The 27,979-nt window shown below is 45.0% G+C and overlaps 1 protein-coding gene across 1 annotated transcript in view; it reads left to right on the top strand.

Annotated features, from left to right (window-relative positions):
* LOC106582348 (adenylate cyclase type 5) overlaps positions 1-27,979 on the top strand; it is a 128,117-nt gene that overhangs the window by 80,327 nt on the left and 19,811 nt on the right. Inside the window, exons 3-7 of the mRNA XM_014165372.3 lie at positions 6,150-6,271; positions 20,160-20,271; positions 22,127-22,254; positions 26,050-26,208; positions 26,614-26,755. Of these exons, the coding sequence (XP_014020847.1) occupies positions 6,150-6,271; positions 20,160-20,271; positions 22,127-22,254; positions 26,050-26,208; positions 26,614-26,755 (663 nt within the window). The remainder of the gene's footprint in view (positions 1-6,149; positions 6,272-20,159; positions 20,272-22,126; positions 22,255-26,049; positions 26,209-26,613; positions 26,756-27,979) is intronic.

Below are 27,979 nucleotides of genomic sequence, written 5' to 3'. Positions count from 1 at the left end.
CAAGTGCCATATGCTTTATTTGTCACCCATCATAAGCGCTGTCTTCACAGTAACTAGATGAATGGTGACAGTAGGGCTGTGGCGGTCATGAAATTTCATCAGCCGGTGATTGTCAAGCAAATAACTGTCAGTCTCACGGTAATTGACCTTTAATTAATATAAACACATTTAGCATGTCCTGGCTTCCACACATAGCCTACAAGCCACTGATGCAGACCTTTGGAACATCTACATTTTAAAAAGTCAAATAAATCCATGTAATATAGCCTACACCTTCACAACATATCCATTATTTATTTTAAACAGGTCTAAAGAAGCATGATATGAAGAAAATGTAGTCTATTTCAGAAGAACAGAGTAGCATACTCTGAGTTGTCCTTATGTTAGGTCCTGATCTGGCTATGCCATATGGCTGTGGGCTACACTAGTTCATTAAGCAGACAAGATTTACTTATAATTCTGTGGCATTATTTTATATTATTTTATATTATCATTATTTTATGAAGAATACAGTGGAACAGAGCTGAATAAAATAGAAAGGATATTTTCTTCAAACGATTTGAGGGAGTGCGCACATGTGCTATTCTCTGTTGAGTGGTTAACATAGAAACAGTTCCTCCTATATGATTAATTTAGAGTTATTTATGTAACTTTAGTTGTGATACAAATGTTGGGCTATATGTTTAGATTTGTAATACATTCTAAGGCTGCAAGATGCGACTCTAATGATGATTTGAAAAAGTTGCATGAAAGGCATGAGCTCTGCTTTGTTTTTTACACAGGCTGTACACACTTCATCAGTCTCTCACTCACAATTTGACAAGCACTTGATAATGCCTCGAATTTCACGGCTGCATCTCCTTTGTGTGGCCGTAATGCCGCCTAAAAAAATTCATACCTTTTGCGGCCAGTGACCAACTTGCCGAAGCACCTCTCACATTACTCTCAGTCATGTGATCGGGTCTTTCGCACAGGCTACAAGTGAAGACAGACACATCGGGGGCACAACTGCGTGAGTCTTTATCCAATTCCAAGGCGAATATGGAAGATATTGGAAGAACTGTCCATATTTTATTTTTCGTCATCCAACAAGATGAGTAGGCCTAATGAACAGCAAAAGCACTATCCTATGTCCATCTACTATCCCCCATACTACAAAGTTGACTAGTCTATTCTGCGCGAGAAATTAATATTACAAAAATTGTCTGGAACAGTTGTGGGATACGATAGATCCCAAATTAATACAACCACTAGCATCAAAAAACCTGTTTTAAGCAATCAGTCTGACGCAACAGATGAGAACATTTAGCTTAAAATGTTGATAAAATATTTGGTTATTTCTTCACATTATAAGCGCAGCAACGCGCACACGGCAGTAGTGCGCGTTAAACTATAAGCGTGGATGTTCCATTAGCAGGAAAACAAATGTGACCACAAATGTGATTATGCATGTATTGCTTTTATTATAAAGGTGCATTTTTATGGTGAAAATGATCTTCCCCAAACGTGAAACTCAAGCGCTGCATATATATATGCCATTTAGGCTCTACACCCGTTGTAAAGCGGATTAATGTGCTTCATTTTAAGAAGTTATGTGGGCCCTTTTTTTAAAAGGGGGTAGATCAGCTTTAATATTGCAGATAGATTGTAGCTTCCATCGATGTTATTGTCTGCATCACTTCCAATCCCCCATATATTTTTGGGCAAATATATACTGCTCAAAAAAATAAAGGGAACACTTAAACAACACAATGTAACTCCAAGTCAATCACACTTCTGTGAAATCAAATTGTCCACTTAGGAAGCAACCCTGATTGACAATAAATTTCACATGCTGTTGTGCAAATGGAATAGACAACAGGTGGAAATTATAGGCAATAAGCAAGACACCCCCAATAAAGGAGAGGTTCTGCAGGTAGAGACCACAGACCACTTCTCAGTTCCTATGCTTCCTGGCTGATGTTTTGGTCACTTTTGAATGCTGGCAGTGATTTCACTCTAGTGGTAGCATGAAATGGAGTCTACAACCCACACAAGTGGCTCAGGTAGTGCAGCTCATCCAGGATGGCACATCAATGCGAGCTGTGGCAAGAAGGTTTGCTGTGTCTGTCAGCGTAGTGTCCAGAGCATGGAGGTGCTACCAGGAGACAGGCCAGTACATCAGGAGATGTGGAGGAGGCCGTAGGAGGGCAACAACCCAGCAGCAGGACCGCTACCTCCGCCTTTGTGCAAGGAGGAGCAGGAGGAGCACTGCCAGAGCCCTGCAAAATGACCTCCAGCAGGCCACAAATGTGCATGTGTCTGCTCAAACGGTCAGAAACAGACTCCATGAGGGTGGTATGAGGGCCCGACATCCACAGGTGGGGGTTGTGCTTACAGCCCAACACCGTGCAGGATGTTTGGCATTTGCCAGAGAACACCAAGATTGGCAAATTCGCCACTGGCACCCTGTGCTCTTCACAGATGAAAGCAGGTTCACACTGAGCCCGTGACAGACGTGACAGAGTCTGGAGACGCCGTGGAGAATGTTCTGCTGCCTGCAACATCCTCCAGCATGACCGGTTTGGCGGTGGGTCAGTCATGGTGTGGGGTGGCATTTCTTTGGGGGGCCGCACAGCCCTCCATGTGCTCGCCAGAGATAGCCTGACTGCCATTAGGTACCGAGATGAGATCCTCAGACCCCTTGTGAGACCATATGCTGGTGCGGTTGGCCCTGGGTTCCTCCTAATGCAAGACAATGCTAGACCTCATGTGGCTGGAGTGTGTCAGCAGTTCCTGCAAGAGGAAGGCATTGATGCTATGGACTGGCCCGCCCGTTCCCCAGACCTGAATCCAATTGAGCACATCTGGGACATCATGTCTCGCTCCATCCTCCAACGCCACGTTGCACCACAGACTGTCCAGGAGTTGGCGGATGCTTTAGTCCAGGTCTGGGAGGAGATCCCTCAGGAGACCATCCGCCACCTCATCAGGAGCATGCCCAGGCGTTGTAGGGAGGTCATACAGGCACGTGGAGGCCAAACACACTACTGAGCCTCATTTTGACTTGTTTTAAGGACATTACATCAAAGTTGGATCAGCCTGTAGTGTGGTTTTCCACTTTAATTTTGAGTGTGACTCCAAATCCAAACCTCCATGGGTTGATAAATTGGATTTCCATTGATTATTTTTGTGTGATTTTGTTGTCAGCACATTCAACTATGTAAAGAAAAAAGTATTTAATAAGATTATTTCTTTCATTCAGATCTAGGAGTTGTGTTTTAAGTGTTCCCTTTATTTTTTTGAGCAGTGTAAATATATATATATATATATATATATATACACACTACCGTTCAAATGTTTGGGGTACTTAAAAATGTCCTTGTTTTTGAAAGAAAAGCACATTCCTCTGTCCAGTGTCTATGCTCTTTTGCCCATCTTAATCTTTTCTTTTTATTGCTGGCCTTCTAGGCAACTCTGCCTAGAAGGCCAGCATCCCGGGGTCACCTCTTCACCGTTGACGAGGAGACTGGTGTTTTGCGGGTACTATTCAATGAAGCTTCCAGTTGAGGACTTGTGAGGCGTCTGTTTCTCAAACTAGATACTCTAATGTACTTGTCCTCTTGCTCAGTTGTGCACCGGGGCCTCCCACTCCTCTTTCTATTCTGGTTAGAGCCAGTTTGCGCTGTTCTGTGAAGGGAGTAGTACACAGCGTTGTACGAGATCTTCAGTTTCTTGGCATTTTTAGCATGGAATAGCCTACATTTCTCAGAACAAGAATAGACTGACGAGTTTCAGAAGAAAGTACATTGTTTCTGGCCATTTTGAGCCTGTAATGGAACCCACAAATGCTGATGCTCTAGATACTCAACTAATCTAAAGTTTTATTGCTTCTTAATTAATCAGCACAACAGTTTTCAGCTGTGCTAACATAATTGCATAAGGGTTTTCTAATGATCAATTAGCCTTTTAAAATGATAAACTTGGATTAACTAACACAACGTGCCATTGGAACACAGGAGTGATGGTTGCTGATAATGGGCCTCTGTACGCCTATGTAGATGTCATAGGCGTCGATGAACGGTGACCAAAATCCAGCAGGTATAGTGCTCATCTTCTTTCTTTATTTTACAGAGAACACTCAAACAAAATAAACAAAACGACGAAACAGTTCCGTAAGGCACACAGGCTATACAGGAAACAACCACCCACAAAAACACAGGAAAAACAGGCTGCCTACGTATGGCTTCCAATCAGAGACAACGAAAGACACCTGCCTCTGATTGGAAGCCATACTTGGCCACACATAGAAACAGAAACATAGAAATAGAAAACTAGAACCAAAATCCCCTAGAACCAAAAACCCCAAAACAAACACCCCCTGCCACACCCTGACCATACTACAATTACAAATGACCCCTTTACTGGTCAGGACGTGACAGTAGATATCCCATTAAAAATCTGCCATTTCCAGCTACAATAGTCATTTACAACATTAACAGCTGTATTTCTGATCAATTTGATGTTATTTTAATGGACGAAAAATGTGCTTTCCTTTCAAAAACAAGGACATTTCTAAATGACCCCAAACTTTGGAACGTTTGTTTACTTATACTGTACATACAGTACTAGTCAAAAGTTTGGACACACCTACTCATTCAAGGGTTTTTCTTTATTTTTACTATTTTCTACATTGTAGAATAATAGTGAAGGCATCAAAACTATGAAATAACACATATGTAATCATGTAGTAAGCGAAAAGTGTTTAACAAATCAAAATATACTTTATATTTGAGGGTCTTCAAAGTAGCCACCCTTTGCCTTGATGACAGCTTTGCACAATCTTGGCATTCTCTCAACCAGAATGCTTTTCCAACTGTCTTGAAGGAGTTCCCACATATGCTGAGCACTTGGAGAAGCCTAATTACCGTGACTAAACGGTCATGTGGAATGTGACTGTCGTCATGACTCGTGACCGCTGGTGTGGCAGTAATTCGGTCAACATAACAGCCCTAGGCAACAGTAATAGTGACTTCAGCTCTCCAAACCACTAAGCAGAGAGAGCGAGCGATAGAACGACTCATAACCAGCAGCTAATTGGCTAGGATTGACAGGAAGTGAGTGGAGTGTGTGTGTGGGGTTGGTGGCCTATCCTAGCCCCTTGGTAACACCGCCCACCCACGGCTGCTGCTGGGGCGTAAACAGAACAGGAGCTATGTCCCAAATGGCACCCTATTCCATATATGGTGTTCACATTTTTACCAGAGCCCTGTATAGGGAATAGAGTGCCAATTGGGATGCAGCCAAGGAGATGACATCAAGGGCTGGCCCACACTCTTCGGCCAGTGATGACATCTCTCAGCAGATAGGGTCACTGTGGCGTGGGCGTCATGGCAATAGAGGGATGGAGAGAGGGGGCGAGCAGCCATGCGTTTGAGTGCTCAATTACCCAGGTCTTCCCCTGTGGGATAGGCCAAAATCAACACCTCTCCATTTCTCTGTCTCACTGTCTGTCTCGTGTACTGACTCTAATGAACTAAATCTCTGGTTTGTACTTTTTCTCTCTACACTCTCTCTCTCTCTCTCTCTCTCTCCCTCTCCCCTGCCTCTCTCTCTCCCTCTCCCCTGCCCCTCTCTCTCTCTCCCTCTCCCCTGCCTCTCTCTCTCTCCCTCTCCCCTGCCCCTCTCTCTCTCTCTCTCTCTCTCTCCCTCTCCCCTGCCTCTCTCTCTCTCCCCCTCTCCCCTGCCTCTCTCTCTCTCTCTCTCTCTCTCTCCCCTGCCTATCTCTCTCCCTCTCCCCTGCCTCTCTCTCCCTCTCCCCGGCCTCTCTCTCTCCCTCTCCCCTGCCTCTCTCTCTTTCCCTCTCCCCTTCCTCTCTCTCTCTCTCCCCTGCCTATATCTCTCTCCCTCTCCCCTGCCTCTCTCTCTCTCTCCCCTGCCTATATCTCTCTCTCCCTCTCCCCTGCCTCTCTCTACCTCTCCCTCTCCCCTGCCTCTCTCTCTCTCCCCTGCCTCTCTCTCTCTCTCCCCTGCCTATCTCTCTCTCTCTCTGATTTTTTTCTCATTCTCTCTTTCTCTCTTGCTCTCTTGCCTATCTCTCCCCCCTCGTCTCTCTCGCCCTCCATCCCTCTCTCTGTCTTTTCTCTCCCACCTCCCCTCTCTCTCTGCAGGAGCGTCTCCTGCTCTCCGTGCTTCCCCGTCATGTTGCCATGGAGATGAAAGCTGACATTAACGCCAAGCAGGAAGACATGATGTTTCACAAGATCTACATCCAGAAGCACGACAACGTCAGGTACCAGTCACCACTGACGTCATCAGGGAGAGGAGGGACCCATGCAGTCAGTGCCATGCTCCAAAGCTATGTCTAGGTCTTTCCCTTCACCAATTACAGTAACATGCTACTTTTATCAGCATTACCTAGCCTCTGAGGTTCAGCTATACATGCTATCTGTGGTAGTGGTAGGTTCTGTCTGGGGCTTGACTGCAGTGCAGTTGTAGTGGGCGTGGCCAATGGTGCGGTTTTAGAGGCCCTCCTCTTGGCCGCAGAGACTAAATGTTGCTGTTTGAAAGCTAGTTTCATGCAATTCTACACATTTTGCCATGGGGTAGAGAGAACATTTGACAGTTTTAAAGCTAGTTTTCTGCAATAAAACACATTTTGTCATTTGGCTGAGAGAAAAATGGCAGTTTCAAAGCTAATTTCCTGCAATTCTACACATTTTTCCATTATGCTATCTGAGTGACTCAAACAACAAATTCAATGGGAGCCCTATGCCAATTTTAGATTCTCACTGACTGGTTTTTATTCTGGTGTTTATTAGTTCTCAAAGATGATCTTATCTAAAAATATATAGCTCCATTATCTTTTCTATATACTTTATATCTGGTTTTAGTCGTTTAACTTGACACTGAAAATGTTATACCATCCCCCCCAAAATTATTTATTTAAAGTATTTTTTTGCAGTGGTGGCCATGATTAGCAGCGCCCCTGCTAAATGCATATAGGGGAAACACTGCATATCATATGGAAGGAAAGTTTTTGTGAATAATTTAACATTGAGAACACACAGGCACATGCGCACACACACATAAATCCATATAGCACTAATATGTATCTCTAAAAGTCTATCATACAACCTCATATTTTAAAATGGGTCACACTAGATAAGCTAGCTACGCTGTAGAAAAAGCTAACAATGAGGATGGTTATGATGACGATGCTTTAAATGATGATGCTTTAGATGACGATGGCTGATGATGAAGATGCTGTGTGACGAAGAAGTATTTCTATTTGTGTATTTCGGGGTGATTCTGTCCGGCCCCAGTTTTTAGCTGACTCGGGGTCGGGGATTACTGGCCACTAGGCTAAGCTAAGCTTGGCTGACTATGCGGCTAATACCCTGCTAACGGGAGGGAGGCCTGGGGTAGCGAGCCGCTAACAGCGCCCAGCTGCCCTCAGTAATTGGGGCTCCGCTGAGCAGCAGACAGACAACAGGAAAAGAGAGAGACAGCTCCTGGCAGGTAGAGAGAGAGAGCGATAGATAGAGATTACTCAGTGGCAGAATACCTGACCACTGTGACTGACCCAAACTTAAGGAAAGCTTTGACTATGCACAGACTCAGTGAGCATAGCCTTGCTATTGAGAAAGGCTGCTGTAGGCAGACCAGGCTCTCAAGAGAAGACAGGCTATGTGCACACTGCCCACAAAATGAGGTGGAAACTGAGCTACACTTCCTAACCTTCTGACAAATGTATGACCATATTAGAGACACATATTTCCCTCAGATTACACAGCTCCACAAAGAATTCGAAAACAAACCTGATTTTGATAAACTCCCATATCTACTGGGTGAAATACCACAGTGTGCCATCACAGCAGCAATATTTGTGACCTGTTGCCACAAGAAAAGGTCAACCAGTGAAGAACAAACACCATTGTAAATACAACCCATATTTATGTTTATTTATTTTCCCTTTTGTACTTTAACTATTTGCACATCGTTACAACACTGTATATATACATAATATGACATTTGAAATGTCTTTATTCTTTTGGTACTTCTGTGAGTGTAATGTTTACTGTTAATTGTTATTGTTTATTTCACTTTTTTATATTATCTACTTCACTTGCTTTGGCAATATGTTTCCCATGCCAATAAATCACCTTGAATTGAATTGAGAGAGAGAGAGAGAGAGAGAGAGAGAGAAGAGGGCTCTTTGCTGTGGAGAGAGCGAGAGAGAGAGAGAAATAGAGAGAGGGCTCTTGGCTGTGGAGAGAGAGAGAGAGAGAGAGAGAAATAGAGAGAGGGCACTTGGCTGTGGAGAGAGAGAGAGAGTGATGGAGGGCTCTTGGCTGTGGAGAGAGAGAGAGAGTGATGGAGGGCTCTTTGCTGTGGAGAGAGAGAGAGAGAGCGATGGAGGGCTCTTGGCTGTGGAGAGAGAGAGAGAGAAATAGAAAGAGGGCTCTTGGCTGTGGAGAGAGAGAGAGAGAGAGAGAGAGAAATAGAGAGAGGGCACTTGGCTGTGGAGAGAGAGAGCGATGGAGGGCTCTTGGCTGTGGAGAGAGAGAGAGAGTGATGGAGGGCACTTGGCTGTGGAGAGAGAGAGAGAGAGAGAGAAATAGAGAGAGGGCTCTTGGCTGTGGAGAGAGAGAGCGATGGAGGGCTCTTGGCTGTGGAGAGAGAGAGAGAGAGAAATAGAGAGAGGGCTCTTGGCTGTGGAGAGAGAGAGAGAGTGATGGAGGGCTCTTGGCTGTGGAGAGAGAGAGAGAGTGATGGAGGGCTCTTTGCTGTGGAGAGAGAGAGAGAGTGATGGAGGGCACTTGGCTGTGGAGAGAGAGAGAGAGAGAAATAGAGAGAGGGCTCTTGGCTGTGGAGAGAGAGAGAGAGTGATGGAGGGCTCTTGGCTGTGGAGAGAGAGAGAGAGTGATGGAGGGCTCTTTGCTGTGGAGAGAGCGAGAGAGAGAGAGAAATAGAAAGAGGGCTCTTGGCTGTGGAGAGAGAGAGAGAGAGAGAGAAATAGAGAGAGGGCTCTTGGCTGTGGAGAGAGAGAGAGAGAGAGAGAGAAATAGAGAGAGGGCACTTGGCTGTGGAGAGAGAGAGAGAGCGATGGAGGGCTCTTGGCTGTGGAGAGAGAGAGAGAGAGCGATGGAGGGCTCTTGGCTGTGGAGAGAGAGAGAGAGAAATAGAAAGAGGGCTCTTGGCTGTGGAGAGAGAGAGAGAGAGAAATAGAGAGAGGGCACTTGGCTGTGGAGAGAGAGAGCGATGGAGGGCTCTTGGCTGTGGAGAGAGAGAGAGAGAGCGATGGAGGGCTCTTGACTGTGGAGAAAGAGAGAGGAGAAGTCTGGGGCTGAAAACCTTACAAGTACATTTAGCTATCAGATCCTTGCTTCCTCTGTAATTTAGCATCAAGGACCTTGGATCCTCTCCTTCAATGGGCTTTGAGAGGAATTAAGGAAACAAGGATGGAGGAAGCAATAATTATTTGATGGCTAGTAACCTTTTCAGACACTGTTTCTCTGTGTGCTCCAGTTGGACAGAGGAGAAAGAGTGGAGGGTGTACTATACTGTAAGTAGCCTAGCATGTGATGTGGGGTTGCTGAGAGAGCAGATAGCATCTTGTCCTGCAGCATGTCATGTCCCCTGCTCCTCCTGGCTCAGCTCAGCTCAGCCCTGTCCCCTTTGCTGTTAGTCAGGAGACCTCCCTCCTGCTTTCATGCCTCCACTGTCTCCTCCACTTCTTCCTCCTCCTCCTCCTCCACTTCCTCCTCCTCCTCCTCCGCCACTTCCTCCTCCCCCACTGTCTCCTCCTCCTCCACTTCCTCCTACTCCACTGTCTCCTCGCCTCCACTTCCTCCTCCTCCTTGAAAAAAAGCCCCACGGCTTTCAGCAATTAGGCCGAAATGTCCCGACTACAAGCGTGTTACGCAAGTTAGCAGCAGTGGGGTGTCGGGATGTTTTGAAGCTGATCTTAATGAAGTGGATGTCTCCTAGAAGTCAGAATAGTGGTGTGTTTTTGTTGTGTTACAGTTTGTGCCAGTGTCCCAACCTTTAGACCTTGAGAGGAGTCAGATACATTAGCTGACTCCTCTCAAGGTCTAAAAGTTGGTACATGTCCTTTGACTGCAGAGTACATTTTTACATTTTACATTTTAGTCATTTAGCAGAGGCTCTTATCCAGAGCGACTTACAGTAGTGAACGCATACATTTCATAAATTTTTTTCACCCCGTACTGGTCCCCCATGGGAATCGAACCCACAACCCTGGCGTTGCAAACACCATGCTCTACCAACTGAGCCACATGGGACCCGTTGTGCTCCAGTCCACGGTGGCATCCAGCCTAGCCAGCCTCTCAGTAGATTACATGACTTAATATCCCCTCTACAGGACCAGTACTGACACACTCGGACACACTGTTCAGCACAACATAGCACTGCAGCAAACAGCACAGAAGATTCTGCAGAGATCTGTTTCAATGTCCACACTACAGTAGCATACCACTTAATGTGAAGATAATCGATTGGATGTTATGCATTCTGGTAGCAAGTGATGTGCGAGTGGACATGGGAACTTAGTGTCTCTTCCCAGCTGATGTTGTCAACTGCTATTGCTTAGGATATTGGTGATGTTCGATGGGGTCGATGGAGTTACCTGGGAGATCCGTTTGTAGTCTCTATGAAAATGGTGGATGCGTTGGTTAAGGTGGCGTCAATGAGAGTAACAAGAAGTGAACAGAAGGAACATGCTCTGAGCCTCAAGAAGATGTCGCATTGGAATGTGTCGTGTGTGGATCTTCGAAGCAAGGCGCCTATCAAGGGTGTTATCTCTGAGGTGGTGCAAGAGTGAATGCAAAGGATATACAGTACGTGAAGAACTTGATCAAGTGGTTGGTGCACACCAAGTGGATGGAGTGAGGAGGAAGCCACCACTCCATCCATTCTATTGTTGTTTGATGAAGAGTCTCTGCCTTCTCATGTGTATTTGGGGTTTATGAAATACCCTGTGAGAGCCTTCGTGCCCAAACCCATGCAGTGTGATAAATGCAAATTATTAAACCATGTGTCGAGTTTATGTAGATGGCATCATATGCCAGCTGAGTCTAAGTGCTGCAATCGTGGTGGTGAACATGCACCCGAATTCCAGAAGTGTCCTGTTAGGGTGAAAGAGACGGATGTGGCCAGGGTAAGGGCTTCCAGCATGTCTCCTGTCCGGAGGCAGTGAGAAGAGTGGAGGAAAGGAGTGAAGTTGTGGAAGTAATGGTAGTAGGAGAAGAGACACCAGATGATGTTCCTTGTCAAAAGAGAGATCCTGACATGTTGCATGTTAAGAAGGTGGACGTTGTAGCGTTTATTGCATTGGTTATCAACTGCACAGTGCAAACAGAGAGGAAATAAGAGGAAATAGGCATCGTTGTGAGTGTGGCTGAGAGTTTTTTGGGACTCTACAAGGAATACTGTCGATGAATGCTCCGTTCTCACAAGCCCCTGAGCCTGTGTAGGGATGTGATTTGAACTGTGACTGAAGGAGTAGGATGTTTATTTTGTATGATATCTGGGTTCCCCCCTCCCTGCAATGGAATATTTTTGTTTCATTACCCTGTACAGTAGGTTGCGGCAATACACCAAGAGGTTGTAGTCGGCCATAGAACCTTAAAGATGAAGAAGAAGCTTAGTCTTCCCAACCCTGGCAGTCATTCTGAATACAGGTTGTGGTTGATCAAAAAAACTAAAAAAGTGGGATATCCCCACACTGGCTGGATTCCAGAAGAGATTACACATCACCTTGCGAGCCATCTTAATGTGACTTGCAGGCCTGATGTGGCCTGTAAACCATGAGTTTCAGGCCATTGTATTACACTCTCAGGAAAAAAAGGTTTAGATTTTTCCCTAAAGGGGTACAAACACTTGTCACTATAGTGGTCATCCTTTTACCTTTAGCTATAAGTGCATAATTGTACCCCAGTTCATACCTCAGGCCACATCAGGCCTGCAAGTAGGGTTGCAAAATTCCGGTGAATTTGAAACCCTACCTGCAAGTCACTGGCTTGCATAGTGATTCAAAAAATCTACCTGCAAAAGAGCCTGCTGGGAAATATGATAATGATTGGCATGGTTTTGGTTCAAAGTGATATATGTGTTTTGGGCCCCTGTATTAGGTTAAAACTAGCCCTCAACTAACACTAACAAATACAGTCATGGGTGGTAACACTACAATTTACTCAAAAGGCAAGGCACTCTGGCAAATATTTGAATAAGGCTTTACACTACGCAGCGTGTTAATTTAACACTGTTGAAGTGTCAATATGGGTCCAAACACTCAACACGTTTAGTGTTGATTTAACACTCTCAGTGTTATTATTATTATTTTTTAACTGCAGAATTTGCTGTGTAGAGCTATTGCTTAGGATATGGGTGATGTTCTTACCTACAGCTATTGCTTAGGATATGGGTGATGTTCTTACCTACAGCTATTGCTTAGGATATGGGTGATGTTAAATGTGACTTAGTTGGCTTAGTTTGCACAGTATCTAACAGACTGGGACTACGCTTGTCTGTGGTGCGTTGCTTGTTTAGAGCTTGGCTTGGACCAGTCTTGACAGGAAGGAGTGCAGCCAGGGACAGAGAGCAGGAAATGCAAACTGACAAGCAACTAAACGTAATAGCTACACTTTGGTTTGGTTGGACATGACAGGCTCGTTACAACGAGAGAGAGAGAGAGAGAAACAGGCGAAAAGGACTGGACACTATCCTGTTATGACAGTCGTACTAGAACTGGCCTTAAGATGACAGGAGGAGTGGTATAAGAACTGTGAAGATGGGAGGTAGAGAAGTAGGGAGGTAGGGAGAGAGAGAGGGAGGAGGAAGAGAGAGGGGAACGGATGTAGAGTGAGGTGAGTGAAGTGGAGAGAGCCAGGGAGACGGGAGAGCCCAACCATCAACAGTGCTGAAGGGTCAAGCTATAGAGATGAAAAGCGGATTGTCTGTGACAGTGCCAGGAGGTCCGGAGGAAACGCGGTCAGGGAGCAGGAAGTCTCTCTCTCTCTCTTTCGCTCTACATTCTTTCCCGGGGGGATGTTGGACGCGGTCCCTGGTATGGCTGCTGTATTCATGCGAACCAAGGCTTAGCTAACAAGCAAGCGCTGAGGCAAACTGGAACAAACAACTTTCTAACAACGTAATGCCTTTTGCTCTGTTGCAGCTCTGGTGTCACGTTTCAGCTGGAACTCTGGGTTTCAGCAGTTTCAGCCCAAGCTGTAAAAGGGTTGTTATTCCATCCTGGGCCTTGTTGTTGTTGTTTTACAGAATTAAGGTTTCTCCATCAAAGTGCAGATTATCCACCACTTGAACTGATTTACAACATATTTACAGTAGTGCAAAACACAGAGTTAGGACAGTGTACCTACCTCATGTGGTGAAGTGATTTCACAATAATGAACCATCTGACGTGTTTCTCTCAGTGATGACGTCCTGTTTTTGTGAATGTATTTTTCTTGTGAATGTCTCAAATCAAGGAAATCATTTATACAGTAATTTATAGTACATGTTTGTTTCTACATAGTAGACAATTAACTTACGTTCTTCTGACATGAAAGACCTGCTCAAGGGTAGTATTGAATGATGGACACCCATGAGTCTCTGAATGCCTTGCGGTTTGTTCAGTAGCCTACTGTAGGTTACTATGAGATTAATGTCCCTTTAGAGAAAAACATCAGCGTTTTAGGATATACATCCATCCAAGATCTGATTAGTCATCCCCTAGGTACTAATTACATAGATTTTGAATACATGACATAGCTCTTTCTACTGCTTTTTCCCCGCCCGCTTAAACCCCTCCAAACCAGCCCAGATATACATCTATGGCCCTGCCCTAAGAGAATGGAACATACTGCATTCTGGGAGGTAATATTTGTGGTGATCTTAATGCGCTGGTTGTGGGAAACACACGGATTGTATTTGTGTCTAAATATAGCCTCCATGGCGCCCCTGTCCTCAGTTAAAGTACAAGCTGGATGTGGTCTGGACTGGTTCATATGATCTGCTTCGCTTATGTCTGTGTCAACCAGCCAATCCGGGATCACACAGAAAACAGACCGGGGGACTGGACATTACAGTATAATTCCCCTGACATAACCTGAACGGAGACAAAAAACGAGAGAGTATTTTGTTGTCATCATTTGACAAACAAAACATTTATCTAAATACAACAGTGGTACTGGTGGAGCTTCCATTTTCAATCAAGGCAGTCTTGAATGATGAAGAAAACAAATTATGAGAATGCAGCCTTTAAGTTGTCGTTGTTTATTTGTCTTGGTTCAAACCCAGAATGGGTATCCACATCCACACAGATCCCAGATCAGTTAGAAGGCAGCATCCCCTCTCCTCTCCTCTGCTATGCTCCTATGCTCTCCCCTCCATAGGTAAAGGTAAGTAGTAGCTCCAGCTAAGAGAGACCACAGTCACTGGATTCTCAGGTGTCAGAAATACGGGAGTACAGGACTACTGGGAGTAGCTCCAGCAATACGGGAGTACAGGACTACTGGGAGTAGCTCCAGCAATACGGGAGTACAGGACTACTGGGAGTAGCTCCAGCAATACGGGAGTACAGGACTACTGGGTGTAGCTCTAGCAATACGGGAGTACATGACTACTGGGAGTAGCTCCAGCAATACGGGAGTACGGGACTACTGGGAGTAGCTCCAGCAATACGGAAGTAGAGGACTACTGGGAGTAGCTCCAGCAATACGGGAGTACAGGACTACTGGGAGTAGCTCCAGCAATACGGGAGTACAGGCCTACTGGGAGTAGCTCCAGCAATTCGGGAGTACAGGCCTACTGGGAGTAGCTCCAGCAATACGGGAGTACAGGCCTACTGGGAGTAGCTCCAGCAATACGGGAGTACAGGATTACTGGGAGTAGCTCCAGCAATATGTCTTGTCCCCAGGCATGGCTGCTAATGGTAAAGCATGGAGCATAGATCCGCCACGCTGATCCTCAACACAGGGGCCCCTCAGGGGTGCGTGCTCAGTCCCCTCCTGTACTCCCTGTTCACTCATGACTGCACGGCCAGGTACAACTCCAACACCATCATTAAGTTTGCTGATCACTGACAACGATGAGACAGCCTATGGGGAGGAGGTCAGAGACCTGACTATGTGGTGCAAGGACAACAACCTCTCCCTCAATGTGATCAAGACAAAGGAGATGATTGTGGACTCCTGGAAAAAGATGACAGAGCACGGCCCCATTCTCATCAACGGGGCTGTAATGGAGCAGGTTGAGAGCTTCAAGTTCCTTGGCGTCCACATCAACGACAAACTAACATGGTCCAAGCACACCAAGACAGTTGTGAAAAGGGCACGACAAAGCCTATTCCCCTTCAGGAGACTGAAAAGATTTGGCATGGGTCCTCAGATCCTCAAAAGATTTTACAGCTGCACCATCGAGAGCATCCTGACGGGTTACGTCACTGCCAGGTATGGCAACTGCTCGGCCTCCGACCGCAAGGCACAAAAGAGGGTAGTGTGTACGTCCCCGTACATCACCGTGGCCAAGCTTCCTGCCATTCAGGACCTCTATACCAGGCGGTGTCAGAGGATGGCCCTAAAAATTGTCAAAGACTCCAGCCACCCTAGTCATAGACTCTTCTCTCTGCTACCGCACGGCAAGCGGTACCGGAGCACCAAGTCAAGGTACAAGAGGTTTCTAAACAGCTTCTACCCCCAAGCCATAAGACTCCTGAACAGGTAATGAAATGGCTACCCAGACTATTTCCACCCCCCCCCCCCCCCCCCCCCCCCCAACGCCGCTACCACTCTCTGTTATTATCTATACATAGCCCCTTTAGCAACCCTACCTGCATGTACATAATTACCTCAATTACCTCGACACCGGTGCCCGGCCCGCACATTGACACATTGATTCTGTACTGGTACCCCCTGTATATAGCCCTGCTATTGTTATTCACTGCTGCTCTTTAATTATTTGTTTTTCTTATCTCTTACTTTTTTCTTAATTTGTATTTTTGAGGTATTTTCTTAAAACTGTATTATTGGTTAAGGGCTTGTAAGTAAGAATAATACAACAGGTATTCGGCGCGTGTGACAAATACAATTTGATTTGATTTGATGGAGCTGGGCTGTATGTCTCCAGGCAGGGCTGCTAGTGGTATGGAGCTGGGCTGCTAGTGGTATGGAGCTGGGCTGTATGTCTCCAGGCAGGGCTGCTAGTGGTATGGAGCTGGGCTGTGTGTCCCCCCCAGGCAGGGCTGCTAGTGGTATGGAGCTGGGCTGCTAGTGGTATGGAGCTGGGCTGTGTGTCCCCAGGCAGGGCTGCTAGTGGTATGGAGCTGGGCTGTGTGTCCCCCCCAGGCAGGGCTGCTAGTGGTATGGAGCTGGGCTGCTAGTGGTATGGAGCTGGGCTGTGTGTCCCCAGGCAGGGCTGCTAGTGGTATGGAGCTGGGCTGCTAGTGGTATGGAGCTGGGCTGTGTGTCCCCAGGCAGGGCTGCTAGTGGTATGGAGCTGGGCTGTGTGTCCCCAGGCAGGGCTGCTAGTGGTATGGAGCTGGGCTGTGTGTCCCCAGGCAGGGCTGCTAGTGGTATGGAGCTGGGCTGTGTGTCCCCAGGCAGGGCTGCTAGTGGTATGGAGCTGGGCTGTGTGTTCCAGTGAGACTCATGTGAGCCTGTTTATCTCTGAAGCTGCTATTTTCCAATGCTGCTCTTTTTCCAAATAGCATTCAAGTTTTCTTAGATTTGTTGTGGTGTCTTTCCAATAGGTAATATATTTTTATTTTTGCTTGGTGATGATTTGGTTGGGCCAAATTTTCTGAGTGCTGTTCTGTGGCTCTATGGGGTTGGTTTGGGTTAGTGAACCGGGCCTCAGAACCAGCTGACTGAGGGGACTCTTCTCTTGTTTCATCTCTTGACATTGTAGAGCTGTGTAATGACATTTGGTGGCGCTTTTTTCTATTCAAGTAAGGAGCGGGTATTGGCCAAATTCTGCTCTACATGCGTTATTTGGAGTTTTTCTTTGCACTTGCAAAACTCTGCATGCAGTATTTCTAATGGATGTTTGTCCCATTTGGTAAATTGATTATTAGAGAGGGACCCCATACTTCGCTGCCATATAGTGCAATTGGTTCTATAACTGATTAGATTTTATTTTGACAGATTCTAATTGGAATTTCGATTTTAATGTTCCTTTTAATGGCATAGAATGCTCTCTCTCTCTCTGTGTCGATTTCTCTCTTTATCTATCTCTCTCTCACTCCTTCTCTGTGTCTCTCTTTCTCTTTCACTCCTCTCTGTGTGTCTCTCATTCTCTCTTACCCTCCCTCCCTCCCTCCCTCCCTCCCTCCCTCCCTCCCTCCCTCCCTCCCTCCCTCCCTCCCTCCCTCCCTCCCTCCCTCCCTCCCTCCCCTCCCCTGCCCTCTTCTTCTCCATCTCATGATGAAAGGAACTAGTATTTCAAAAGATATCATTACTTAATGTTAGTCCCCTCCCTTTTTAGGTTCATGTAATAGTAGTTGTGAGGTCAAACGTGGATCTGTTCATTGACAGCAGCCTCTAAACATCCTGTCTATTGAGTACTCCTTTAAATCTACATTTACATTTTAGTCATTTAGCAGACGCTCTTATCCAGAGCGACTTACAGTAGTGAATGCATACATTTCATTTCATACATTTTTGTTTCTGTGCTGGCCCCCCGTGGCATAGCTGGCCCCCCTGTGCTGGCCCCCCGTGGCATAGCATGTTCTCCTGAAACCATTCAAGCGTTCACAGTCAACCGTCAGAGACTTAGTTACGGAACAGAGAGCCACAGCGTCCCTGAGAACACCGTGATCCTAGTGTCAAGCCAACCTGACTCCCAGGCAGTCCCACCATGCCTTGGCCTAGTCCTGAAATCGACCTGTCGCTGCCACTCTTTGTCTCCAGATTGAATATAGAAAAGTGAAACTGGTTGAGCAGATGAGCTCATCTTCATCCACACTGTATAGTGTTGTGAATTTATCCTGTCCCACCAGTCCAGGGGTCTATAGACTGACAGATCAGTTACCTTGTTCTCAGGGAAAATGACATGCCTCAACACATTCTCTCTCAGTGTTGGGTGAGGACAGCCTCTGTTCTGCAACACCATTGGGTCATAAATGTATTTTTCATTAGCATAGATAACTAACACTCAGCACAGTCACATTGTCAGAAATAATTGTATTTTTCAATAGCACTTTAGCGCTCATCACAGTCAGTCAGTCACGTAGTCAGGCCGTTGGCATGATAATGGGGCTGATGTATTAGTATAATATTGATACGATAAGGTGCTCTGGTGGCTGCTATTACTGTAGAAAATCAGAATGTCTTGCCAATAAAAAGGTACCATTGAATTTAATGGACCAGTGGCAATTAGCCCTGACTCAGAGCCACCTCCGTAACAGTGGTAACGGCTGATGCCATTCAGGAAAAGTGGTGCATCATGGCTATTGGGGAGGGATGCAATCATGACTTTCAGACTATCCTATAATTCTTCCACTTTATACCCAGTTGTATTATTTAAGGGTGAAAAATAGGATAGAAACGAATGTAGTTTTTCATTCAAATGCTCTATCTGTTCATTAATGTCTGGTTGGCTGTAAGTTTTTATTTTATTTTTTATTTCACCTTTATTTAACCAGGTTACTGATACTGTGCACTGTGCTGAGTTCAATGTCTGGTTGGCTGTAAGGTACTGAGCACTGATGCTGAGTTCAATGTCTGGTTGGCTGTAAGGTACTGAGCACTGTGCTGAGTTCAATGTCTGGTTGTGTCACGTCCTGACCGGTAAAGGGGTCTTTTGTCATTGTAGTATGGTCAGGGCGTGGCAGGGGGTGTTTGTTTTGTGTGTTTTGGGGTTTTTGGTCTAGGGGATTTTGGTTCTAGTTTTAATTTTCTATGTTCCGTTTTCCAGGTTTGGCCGAGTGTGGTTTCCAATCAGAGGCAGGTGTCTTTCGTTGTCTCTGATTGGGAGCCATACCTAGGCAGCCTGTTTTCCTCTGGGTTTTGTGGGTGGTTGTTTTTCGTATAGTCCTTGTGTCCTTACGGAACTGTTGTTTGGCGTTGGTTTATTTTGTTTAAGTGTTCACTCGTATTAAAAAAGAAGATGAGCACTATACCCGCTGCGCCTTGGTCTGTCCTTTACGACGCCCCTGACAGGTTGGCTGTAAGATACTGAGCACTGTGCTGAGTTCAATGTCTGGTTGGCTGTAAGGTACTGAGCACTGTGCTGAGTTCAATGTCTGGTTGGCCGTAAGATACTGAGCACTGTGCTGAGTTCAATGTCTGGTTGGCTGTAAGGTACTGAGCACTGTGCTGAGTTCAATGTCTGGTTGGCTGTAAGGTACTGAGCACTGTGCTGAGTTCAATGTCTGGTTGGCTGTAAGATACTGAGCACTGTGCTGAGTTCAATGTCTGGTTGGCTGTAAGATACTGAGCACTGTGCTGAGTTTAATGTCTGGTTGGCTGTAAGATACTGAGCACTGTGCTTGCAAGTAACTGGAGATCTCTCTCTCTCTCTCTCTCTCTCTCTCTCTCTCTCTCTCTCTCTCTCTCTCTCTCTTTTGCATTTCTCACTCTGTCTCTGTGTCTCTGTGTCTCTGTGTCTCTGTGTCTCTCTCTCCCTGTTTCCCTGTCTCCCTGTCTCCCTGTCTGTCTCCCTGTCTGTCTGTCTCCCTGTCTGTCTGTCTCCCTGTCTGTCTGTCTCCCTGTCTCCCTGTCTCCCTGTCTGTCTGTCTGTCTGTCTGTCTGTCTGTCTGTCTGTCTGTCTGTCTGTCTGTCTGTCTGTCTGTCTGTCTGTCTGTTTTTTTGTGTTTCTCACTCTCTTTGTCTCTGTGTCGCTCTCTCTCTGTCTCTGTGTCGCTCTCTCTTTCTTTCTCTCTCTCTCTCTGTGTCTCTCTCTCTGTGTCTCTCTCTCTGTGTCTCTCTCTCTCTGTGTCTCTCTCTCTGTGTGTCTCTCTCTCTCTCTCTGTGTCGCTCTCTCTCTCTCTGTGTCTCTCTCTCTCTCTCTCTCTCTGTGTCTCTCTCTCTCTCTCTCTGTGTCTCTCTCTCTCTCTCTCTGCGTCTCTCCCTCTCTCTGCCTCTGTGTGTGTGTCTGTCTGTCTCTGTGTGTGTGTGTGTCTGTCTGTGTGTATGTGTGTGTGTGCGTGTGTCTTGCAGTATCCTGTTTGCAGATATTGAAGGGTTTACCAGTCTGGCGTCCCAGTGTACTGCCCAGGAGCTGGTGATGACTCTCAACGAACTGTTTGCCCGCTTCGACAAGCTGGCTGCGGTGAGAGCACACACACACACTCTCTCTTACACACACACACACACACACACACAATAGCTTATTTTGTGTATTTTACAGTACACAAAAAAATGGGGGTTCCTCAAGGGTTCTTTGGGAAGGGTGATGCTTCTGTGTGGAACCATACTGACCCAAAGACCACTGAGCCCTTCAATGGTTCTCTGCCGTTAAAAAAAGGGTTATTTTCTCTTTTAGTGATAATTCAAATCTAGGGGCGGCAGCTCATTTGAATGTTTTGGGTTTGTTCACAGCTATTTTTGTGCAAACGTGAGTGAGAGTGTCATTTCAGTTGATCTAATATGTTGTGGTATGCCAATACATGTTATATATGACAATGACCAGTGATGGTGTCTTGTGTCTTGTGAAAGACTCACATTTGGCCTTGTGTCAATTGAGAATGATTGACTAAGTCAGTAGTTCTCATTCTCTCCTCAGGGACTCCCAGCTGTTGCAGAGCTAGCATACCTGATTCAACTTGTGAAACAATAATAAAATCTGAATAAAAACCCTGTATGGTTCTACAAAGAATCTTTGAGATTGAGAAAGGTTCTTTATAGAACCACTCTTTATAAAGGCTTTATAAAGAACCATAAAAAAGGGTTCTATGTAGCCCCAAAAAGGGTTGTAACCATAGCAGAATTTTGGTGTTTTATAGAAGCTTTTTTTAATGGTTCTTTATAGAACCTTAGGAAAGGGTTCTTTATAGCACCATACTGGTTCTATTTAGAACCTTATGAGTATGGCTCTTTGTAGAACCATCAAAAAGGGTTCCGCTTTGGTTTCAAGCCAAAGAACCCTCATTTGGCACTATATAGAAGCATCTGTTTTTAGTGTGTAAAACAACGATAATGGAGTGCCGTAGAACTTTCTCCTCACAAAGCCCTGTTGTTTACAGTGAGAAGGAGGGACATTATGGCACATAGTTATTAAGAAGCCTTTTACACTGCAGGGAAATTGTATTAAAAAAATATTAAATTGTTTTATAAAACTATTTATAACATACTGTATAAAGAGGGCTTTTTGCAGTACCAATTCTGAGAAAAGGAAGAACAGTAATTCCTTGAATATGCTTCCAGACCTTGACGTTCACACTGGGAACAATTTGTTTCCGATGTCATTCAACACTAACCGATGTGAAAGTCCAAACCCTTAAAATATCTGTGGCATGAGGGATATGGTATTTAGACTTGGTATTTATTCATAAGTGACAGTACATTATATATGGGTAACAATGCTCTGTATGTATCATACTACATACATGGCAGATCTTCAGTTTTATCCTAAGTGTTGGTAAAATGTGAAGCCAGCATTCTATAGCCTAGATACAGTATATTTGTCAGGTTTTAAATGCTAAGGAATTATTTTACATTTTACATTGACATTTTAGTCATGAAGCTTTTATCCAGAGAGACAATACAAAGTGCATTTCAATAAGCTGGCAAGAAACAACCTTATTGTAATCATGGTATGTAAAACCCTCTACTGTATTAAGGAAATGCGATTAACACACTAACACATTCTGTGTACGTGTGTGTGCATGCATACATGTGTGTCTGTGTGTCCAATACGTGGACTTGTATTACTATCCTCGTGGGGACCTGAAATCCCCCAAAATCCCCACAAGGATAGCAAAACAAGGACAATTCTCCCTCTTGGGGTCATGGGGACCCCACAAGGACAATGGCTATTTTGGGCTTAGGGGTTAGGTTTATTAGGGTAGCAGTTAAGGTTAGGGTTAGGGGTTAGGGTAAGGGTTAGGTTTAGTGTTAGGGGTTAGGGAAAATCGGATTTTTAATAGAAATAGATAATGAAAGGTATGCTGTCTGTGTGTCAATAGGAAAACCACTGTCTGCGTATTAAGATCCTGGGAGACTGCTACTACTGTGTGTCTGGACTGCCAGAGGCTCGGGCCGACCACGCATCCTGCTGTGTGGAGATGGGGGTGGACATGATCGAGGCCATCTCGTGAGTATGACATGGCCACATACAGTGCCTTCAGAAAGTATTCATGCCCCTTGACTTATTCCACATTTTGTTGTGTTACAACCTGAGTTCAACATGGATTAAATAGATATTTTTTCAAACCCATCCACAAACAATACCCCATAATAACAAAATGAAAATATTTACGTTTACATAAGTATCCAATTGTCCTGCTGAAAGGTCAGTTTGTCTCCCAGTGTCTGTTGGAAAGCAGACTGAACCAGGTTTTCCTCTAGGATTTTGCCTGTGCTTAGCTCTATTCCATTTATTTTTATCCTAAAAAAACTCCCTAGTCCTTGCTGATGACAAGCATACTCATAACATGATGCAGCCACCACCATGCTTGAAAAAATGTAAAGTGGTACTCAGTGATCTATTGTGTTGGATTTCAAATCAAATCAAATCAAATGTTATTTCTCACATGAGCCGAATACAACAGGTGTAGACCTTACCATGAAATGCTTACTAACAAGCCCTTAACCAACAATGCAGTTCAAGAAATGGAGTTAAGAAAATATTTACTAAATTGACTAAAGTAAAAAAATATATATTTATTAATAATAATAACAATAATGAGTCTATAGACAGGGGTACTAGTACCGAGTCAATGTGCGGGGGTACAGGTTAGATGAGGTAATTTGTACATATAGGTAGGGGGTAAAGTGACTATGCATAGATAATAAACAGCGAGAAGCAGCAGTGTAAAAACAAAAGGGGAGTGTTTCAATGTAAATAGTTTGGGTGGCTATTTGATTCATTGTTCAGCAGTCTTATGGCTTGGGAGTAGAAGCTGTTAAGAAAACTTTTGGTATCGCTTTCCCCGGTACCGCTTGCTGTGCGGTAGCAGAAAGAACAGTCTTTGTCTTGGGTGACTAGTCTTTGACTGTAAGGCACTACAGAGGGTAGTGCATACGGCCCAGTACATCACTGGGGCCAAGCTTCCTGCCATCCAGGACCTATATACACCACTTTATGGCTACCGACGTGAGTGCTACGGGGCGGTAGTCATTTGGCAGGTTACCTTCACTTTCTTGGGAACAGGTGTTATGTAGGTATTACAGACTCAGTCAAGGAGAGGTTGAAAATGACAGTGAAGACACTTGCCAGTTCATACATGCATGGTCTGAGTACACTTCCTGGTAATCCGTCTGGACCCGTGGCCTTGTGAATGTTGACTTGTTTAAAGGTCTTGCTCACATCGGCTATGGAGAGCATGATCACACAGTCGTCTGGAACAGCTGGTGCTCTCATGTATGCTTCAGTGTTGCTTGCCTTGAAGCGAGCATAAAGGCATTTAGCTCGTCTGGATACTCGCGTCACTAGGCAGCTCACGGCTGGGCTTCCCTTTGTAGTCCGTAATAATTTGCAAGCCCTGCCACATCCGACGATGTAGTAGGATTCAATCTTAGTCCTGTATTGATGCTTTGCCTGTTTGATGGTTCTTCTTTTCACTTTGTCATTAGGTTAGTATTGTGGAGTAACTACAATGTTGTTGATCCATCCTCAGTTTTGTCCTATTACAGCTATTAAAATCTGTAACTGTTTAAAGTCATCATTGGCCTCATGGTGAAATCTGAGCGTTTTTCTTCCTCTCTGGCAACTGAGTTAGGAAGGACGCCTGTATCTTTGTAGTGACACCATCCAAAATGTAATTAATAACTTCACCATGCTCAAAGGGATATTACATTTCAGCTTTCTTTTTTTTTACCCATCTACCAATAGGTGCCTTTCTTTGCAAGGCATTGCAAACCTCCCTGGGCTTTGTGACTGAAGGATCTTACAGATAATTGTATGTATGGGGTACAGAGATGAGGTAGTCATAAAGAAATCTGTTAGACAATGTTATTGCACACAGAATGAGTCCATGCAACTTATTATGTGACTGTTTAAGCAAATATTTACTCCTGCACTTATTTAGGCTTTCCATAACAAAAGGATTGAATACTAATACTTATTGACTTTTCAGCTTTGAATTTTTTATTAACATTTGTTGAAAAACATTCTAAACACAATTCCAGGCCAATGACACAAAATCTCAATTTAATCCATTTTAAATTCAGACTGTAACACAACAAAATGTGGAAAAGTCAACGGGTGTGAATATTTTCTGAAAGCACTGTAAACTGTCTATATTATATAAAAGTATATGTCAAGGAAAACAACAGACCTTGTCTGGTCTGGCTCTGTCCAGCACAGCTCACAGTAAAACACGCTTGTCTAGAGAGGATTAGTTCCATTGTACTCTACTTTACTTCCAGTACTGAGAAACCAAACAGTTGGCAAGATCAAATCAAGTTTATTCTATCCCCGTGAAGAGGCACTTAGCCTAATTTGTGTCTGCAGAGGTTGAGTCAACGACTGCTCTGAGGTGGCCCTGCCTTAGAACATTAGTTCTGACGTCATAATGAGGTTTGGATGATTACAGTATGCCACCGGCCATATCTAATAAAGAAAGACCACACAAATGCATTGCCCTACTCTCTCTCTCTCTCTGACTCCTGTAAGAGGAGGTGAGTCATTATAAAGGATGGGCGGGGCCAGACAGACACTGTGTTCCTGTCCTCTGTCTGCTCTGCCCTGTGGTCAGTCGGTCGGTCAGTCGATCAGTTGGTCAGTCAGTCAGTCGGTCAGTCAGTCGGTCAGTCAAGTGGTCGGTCAGTCAGTCGGTCAGTCAGTCAGTGAGTCGGTCGGTCAGTAAGTCAGTCGGTAAGTCAGTCGGTAAGTCAGTCGGTCAGTCAGTTGGTCAGTCAAGTGGTCAGTCAAGTGGTCAGTCAGTCAGTCGGTCAGTCAGTCAGTGAGTCGGTCGGTCAGTAAGTCAGTCGGTAAGTCAGTCGGTCAGTCAGTTGGTCAGTCAGTTGGTCAGTCAAGTGGTCAGTCAGTCAGTCGGCAGTCAGTCAGTGAGTCGGTCGGTCAGTAAGTCAGTCGGTAAGTCAGTCGGTCAGTCAGTCGGTCAGTAAGTCGGTAAGTCAGTCGGCCAGTCAGTCAGTCAAGTGGTCGGTCAGTCAGTCGGTCAGTCAGTCAGTCAGTCAGTCAGTTGGTCAGTCAGTCGGTCAGTCAAGTGGTTGGTCAGTCAGTCAGTCAGTCAAGTGGTCGGTCAGTCAGTCGGTCAGTCAGTCAAGTGGTTGGTCAGTCAGTCAGTCAGTCAAGTGGTTGGTCAGTCAGTCAGTCAGTCAAGTGGTCGGTCAGTCAGTCGGTCAGTCAGTCAAGTGGTTGGTCAGTCAGTCAGTCAGTCAAGTGGTCGGTCAGTCAGTCGGTCAGTCAGTCAAGTGGTTGGTCAGTCAGTCAGTCAGTCAGCAGTGGTTGGTCAGTCAGTCGGTCAGTCAGTCGGTCAGTCAGTCAGTCGGTCAGTCAGTCGGTCAGTCAAGTGGTCGGTCGGTCGGTCGGTCAGTCAGTCAAGTGGTCAGTCAGTCAGTCGGCCGGTCACTTGACTGACCGTCTGACCGACCACTTGACTGACCGACCACTTGACTGATCAGAAGGTCGGTCGGTCAGTTGGTCAGTCAAGTGGTCAGTCAGTTAGTCGGTCAGTCAAGTGATCAGTCAGTCAGTCAGTCAGGTATTAGCAAGAGATAGGTCACACATACTGGAGCCTCACTGCAAGGAAGGAGAACTTCCTGTGGATTCAGTTTGCTATAGTTGTGGAAGCATTACTGTTACTCATGCGTGTCTAATTTGTCTCTCATTTTACTCCCTATTTCCTCTTACTCCCTTCTATTGCTTGATGATGTGGTCAATCTGTCAATCAGTTGTTTCTGACTGTTTCTGTCTGTGTTCCAGGCTGGTGAGAGAGGTGACGGGGGTCAACGTGAACATGCGTGTGGGAATCCATAGCGGCAGGGTCCACTGTGGGGTGCTGGGACTCAGGAAGTGGCAGTTTGATGTGTGGTCCAACGATGTCACGTTAGCCAATCACATGGAGGCCGGGGGTGCGGCAGGGTACGTCCAGCCAATAACATCAAACCAGTACACAGTCACTCACCCAATGACACTACTAGGCTGTGTTCCATTATACATTAGCATACTACTTAGAGTACCACATAGAATGAAGCTATGTATTGAGCATTCGTTCTTATTTTGGAACTTAACCCTAGTCTCAGTGAATACACAGTTCACAGTGCAACATACTATACTGTACCCATTCATTCATCTGACTTTACATTGTCTTGCTGTATTTGACAGATGAACAACTTGTAAAAGTCAAATGGGGAACAAAGATTTACACTACATTATGAATATGACAATATTACATCATAATTTGTTATGGTATAAACATGAAATAAATGAATACTGTCAATCCCTGTCCATTGTGCCCAGTAAGTCATTGGTGTGTTACTGTGCCAGGCGGATCCACATCACCAAGGCCACTCTGAACTACCTGAGTGGAGACTATGAGGTAGAGCCAGGATCAGGAGGAGCGAGGAACGTCTATCTGAAGAAACACAACATAGAAACTTACCTCATCGTGGGCTGCAGCCAGAAAAGGGTGTGTGTGTGTGTGTGTGTGTGTGTGTGTGTGTGTGTGTGTGTGTGTGTGTGTGTGTGTGTGTGTGTGTGTGTGTGTGTGTGTGTGTGGTGGTGTGGGGGGGAGAAAAGGGTAGAAAAGGATAAGAGAGTAAGATAAGAGAGTAACAGTAGCATAGAGTAACAGAGTAAAATTGAGTAACAAAGTAACAGAGTAAGATAAAGTAACATGAGCATAGATTAACAGAGTAACATAGAGTAACCCAGAGTAACCCGGAGTAACTCGGAGTAACAGAGTAACACAGAGTAACAGAGTAACTCAGAGTAACGCATAGTAACACAGAGTAGCACAGAGTAACAGAGTAACTCAGAGTAACATAGAGTAATGCATAGTAACACAGAGTAGCACAGAGTAACAGAGTAACTCAGAGTAACATAGATTAACAGAGTAGCACAGAGCAACACAGAGCAACACAGAATAACACAGAATAACACAGAATAACACAGAGTAACTCAGAGCAACTCAGAGAAACTCAGAGAAACTCAGAGAAACTCAGAGAAACAGACTAACACAGAGTAACATAGAGTAGCAGAGTAACATAGAGCAGCACAGAGTAACACAGAATAACACAGAGTAACAGAGTAACATAGAGTAACACAGAGTAACACAGAGTAACATAGTAAGATATAGTAACACAGAGTAACACAGAGTAACATAGAGTACGATAGAGTAACACAGAGTAACTCAGAGTAACAGAGTAACACAGAATAACACAGAGTAACAGAGTAACTCAGAGTACCACAGAATACCACAGAGTAACATATAGTACCGCAGAATAACACATAGTAACACAGAGTAACACAGAGTAAAACAGAGTAACATAGAGTAACATAGAGTGACACAAATTAACATAGAGTAACACAAATTAACATAGAGTAACATAGTCACATAGACTCTAACATAAATAAAGCTGTGTGTGTGTGTGTTTGTGTGTGTGTGTGTGTCATATCAGTCCTGTGGCGATATCACAAGTTTTGACTCCAGCTAACATATCATGTGTGTTTTCACATGATGTATCATATTGCTATATACTCCATTCTAACCTATCAGTGAACTGGGAATGGGTTGTTTCTCATGATCGCTGTTACATTAGTGATACATTTCAGTGTGCGTCCCAAATGAGACCCTATTCCCTATAGAGTACAATACAGTTGACCAGAGACCTAGTGCACTATAGGGAATAGG

Source organism: Salmo salar, chromosome 21 (genome assembly GCF_965601325.2).
Source record: "Salmo salar chromosome 21, fSalSal1, whole genome shotgun sequence".
Classification (NCBI taxonomy): domain Eukaryota; kingdom Metazoa; phylum Chordata; class Actinopteri; order Salmoniformes; family Salmonidae; genus Salmo; species Salmo salar.
The sequence above is the reverse complement of the archived record's forward strand: the minus strand, read 5'-3'. Positions and strand labels throughout refer to the sequence as shown.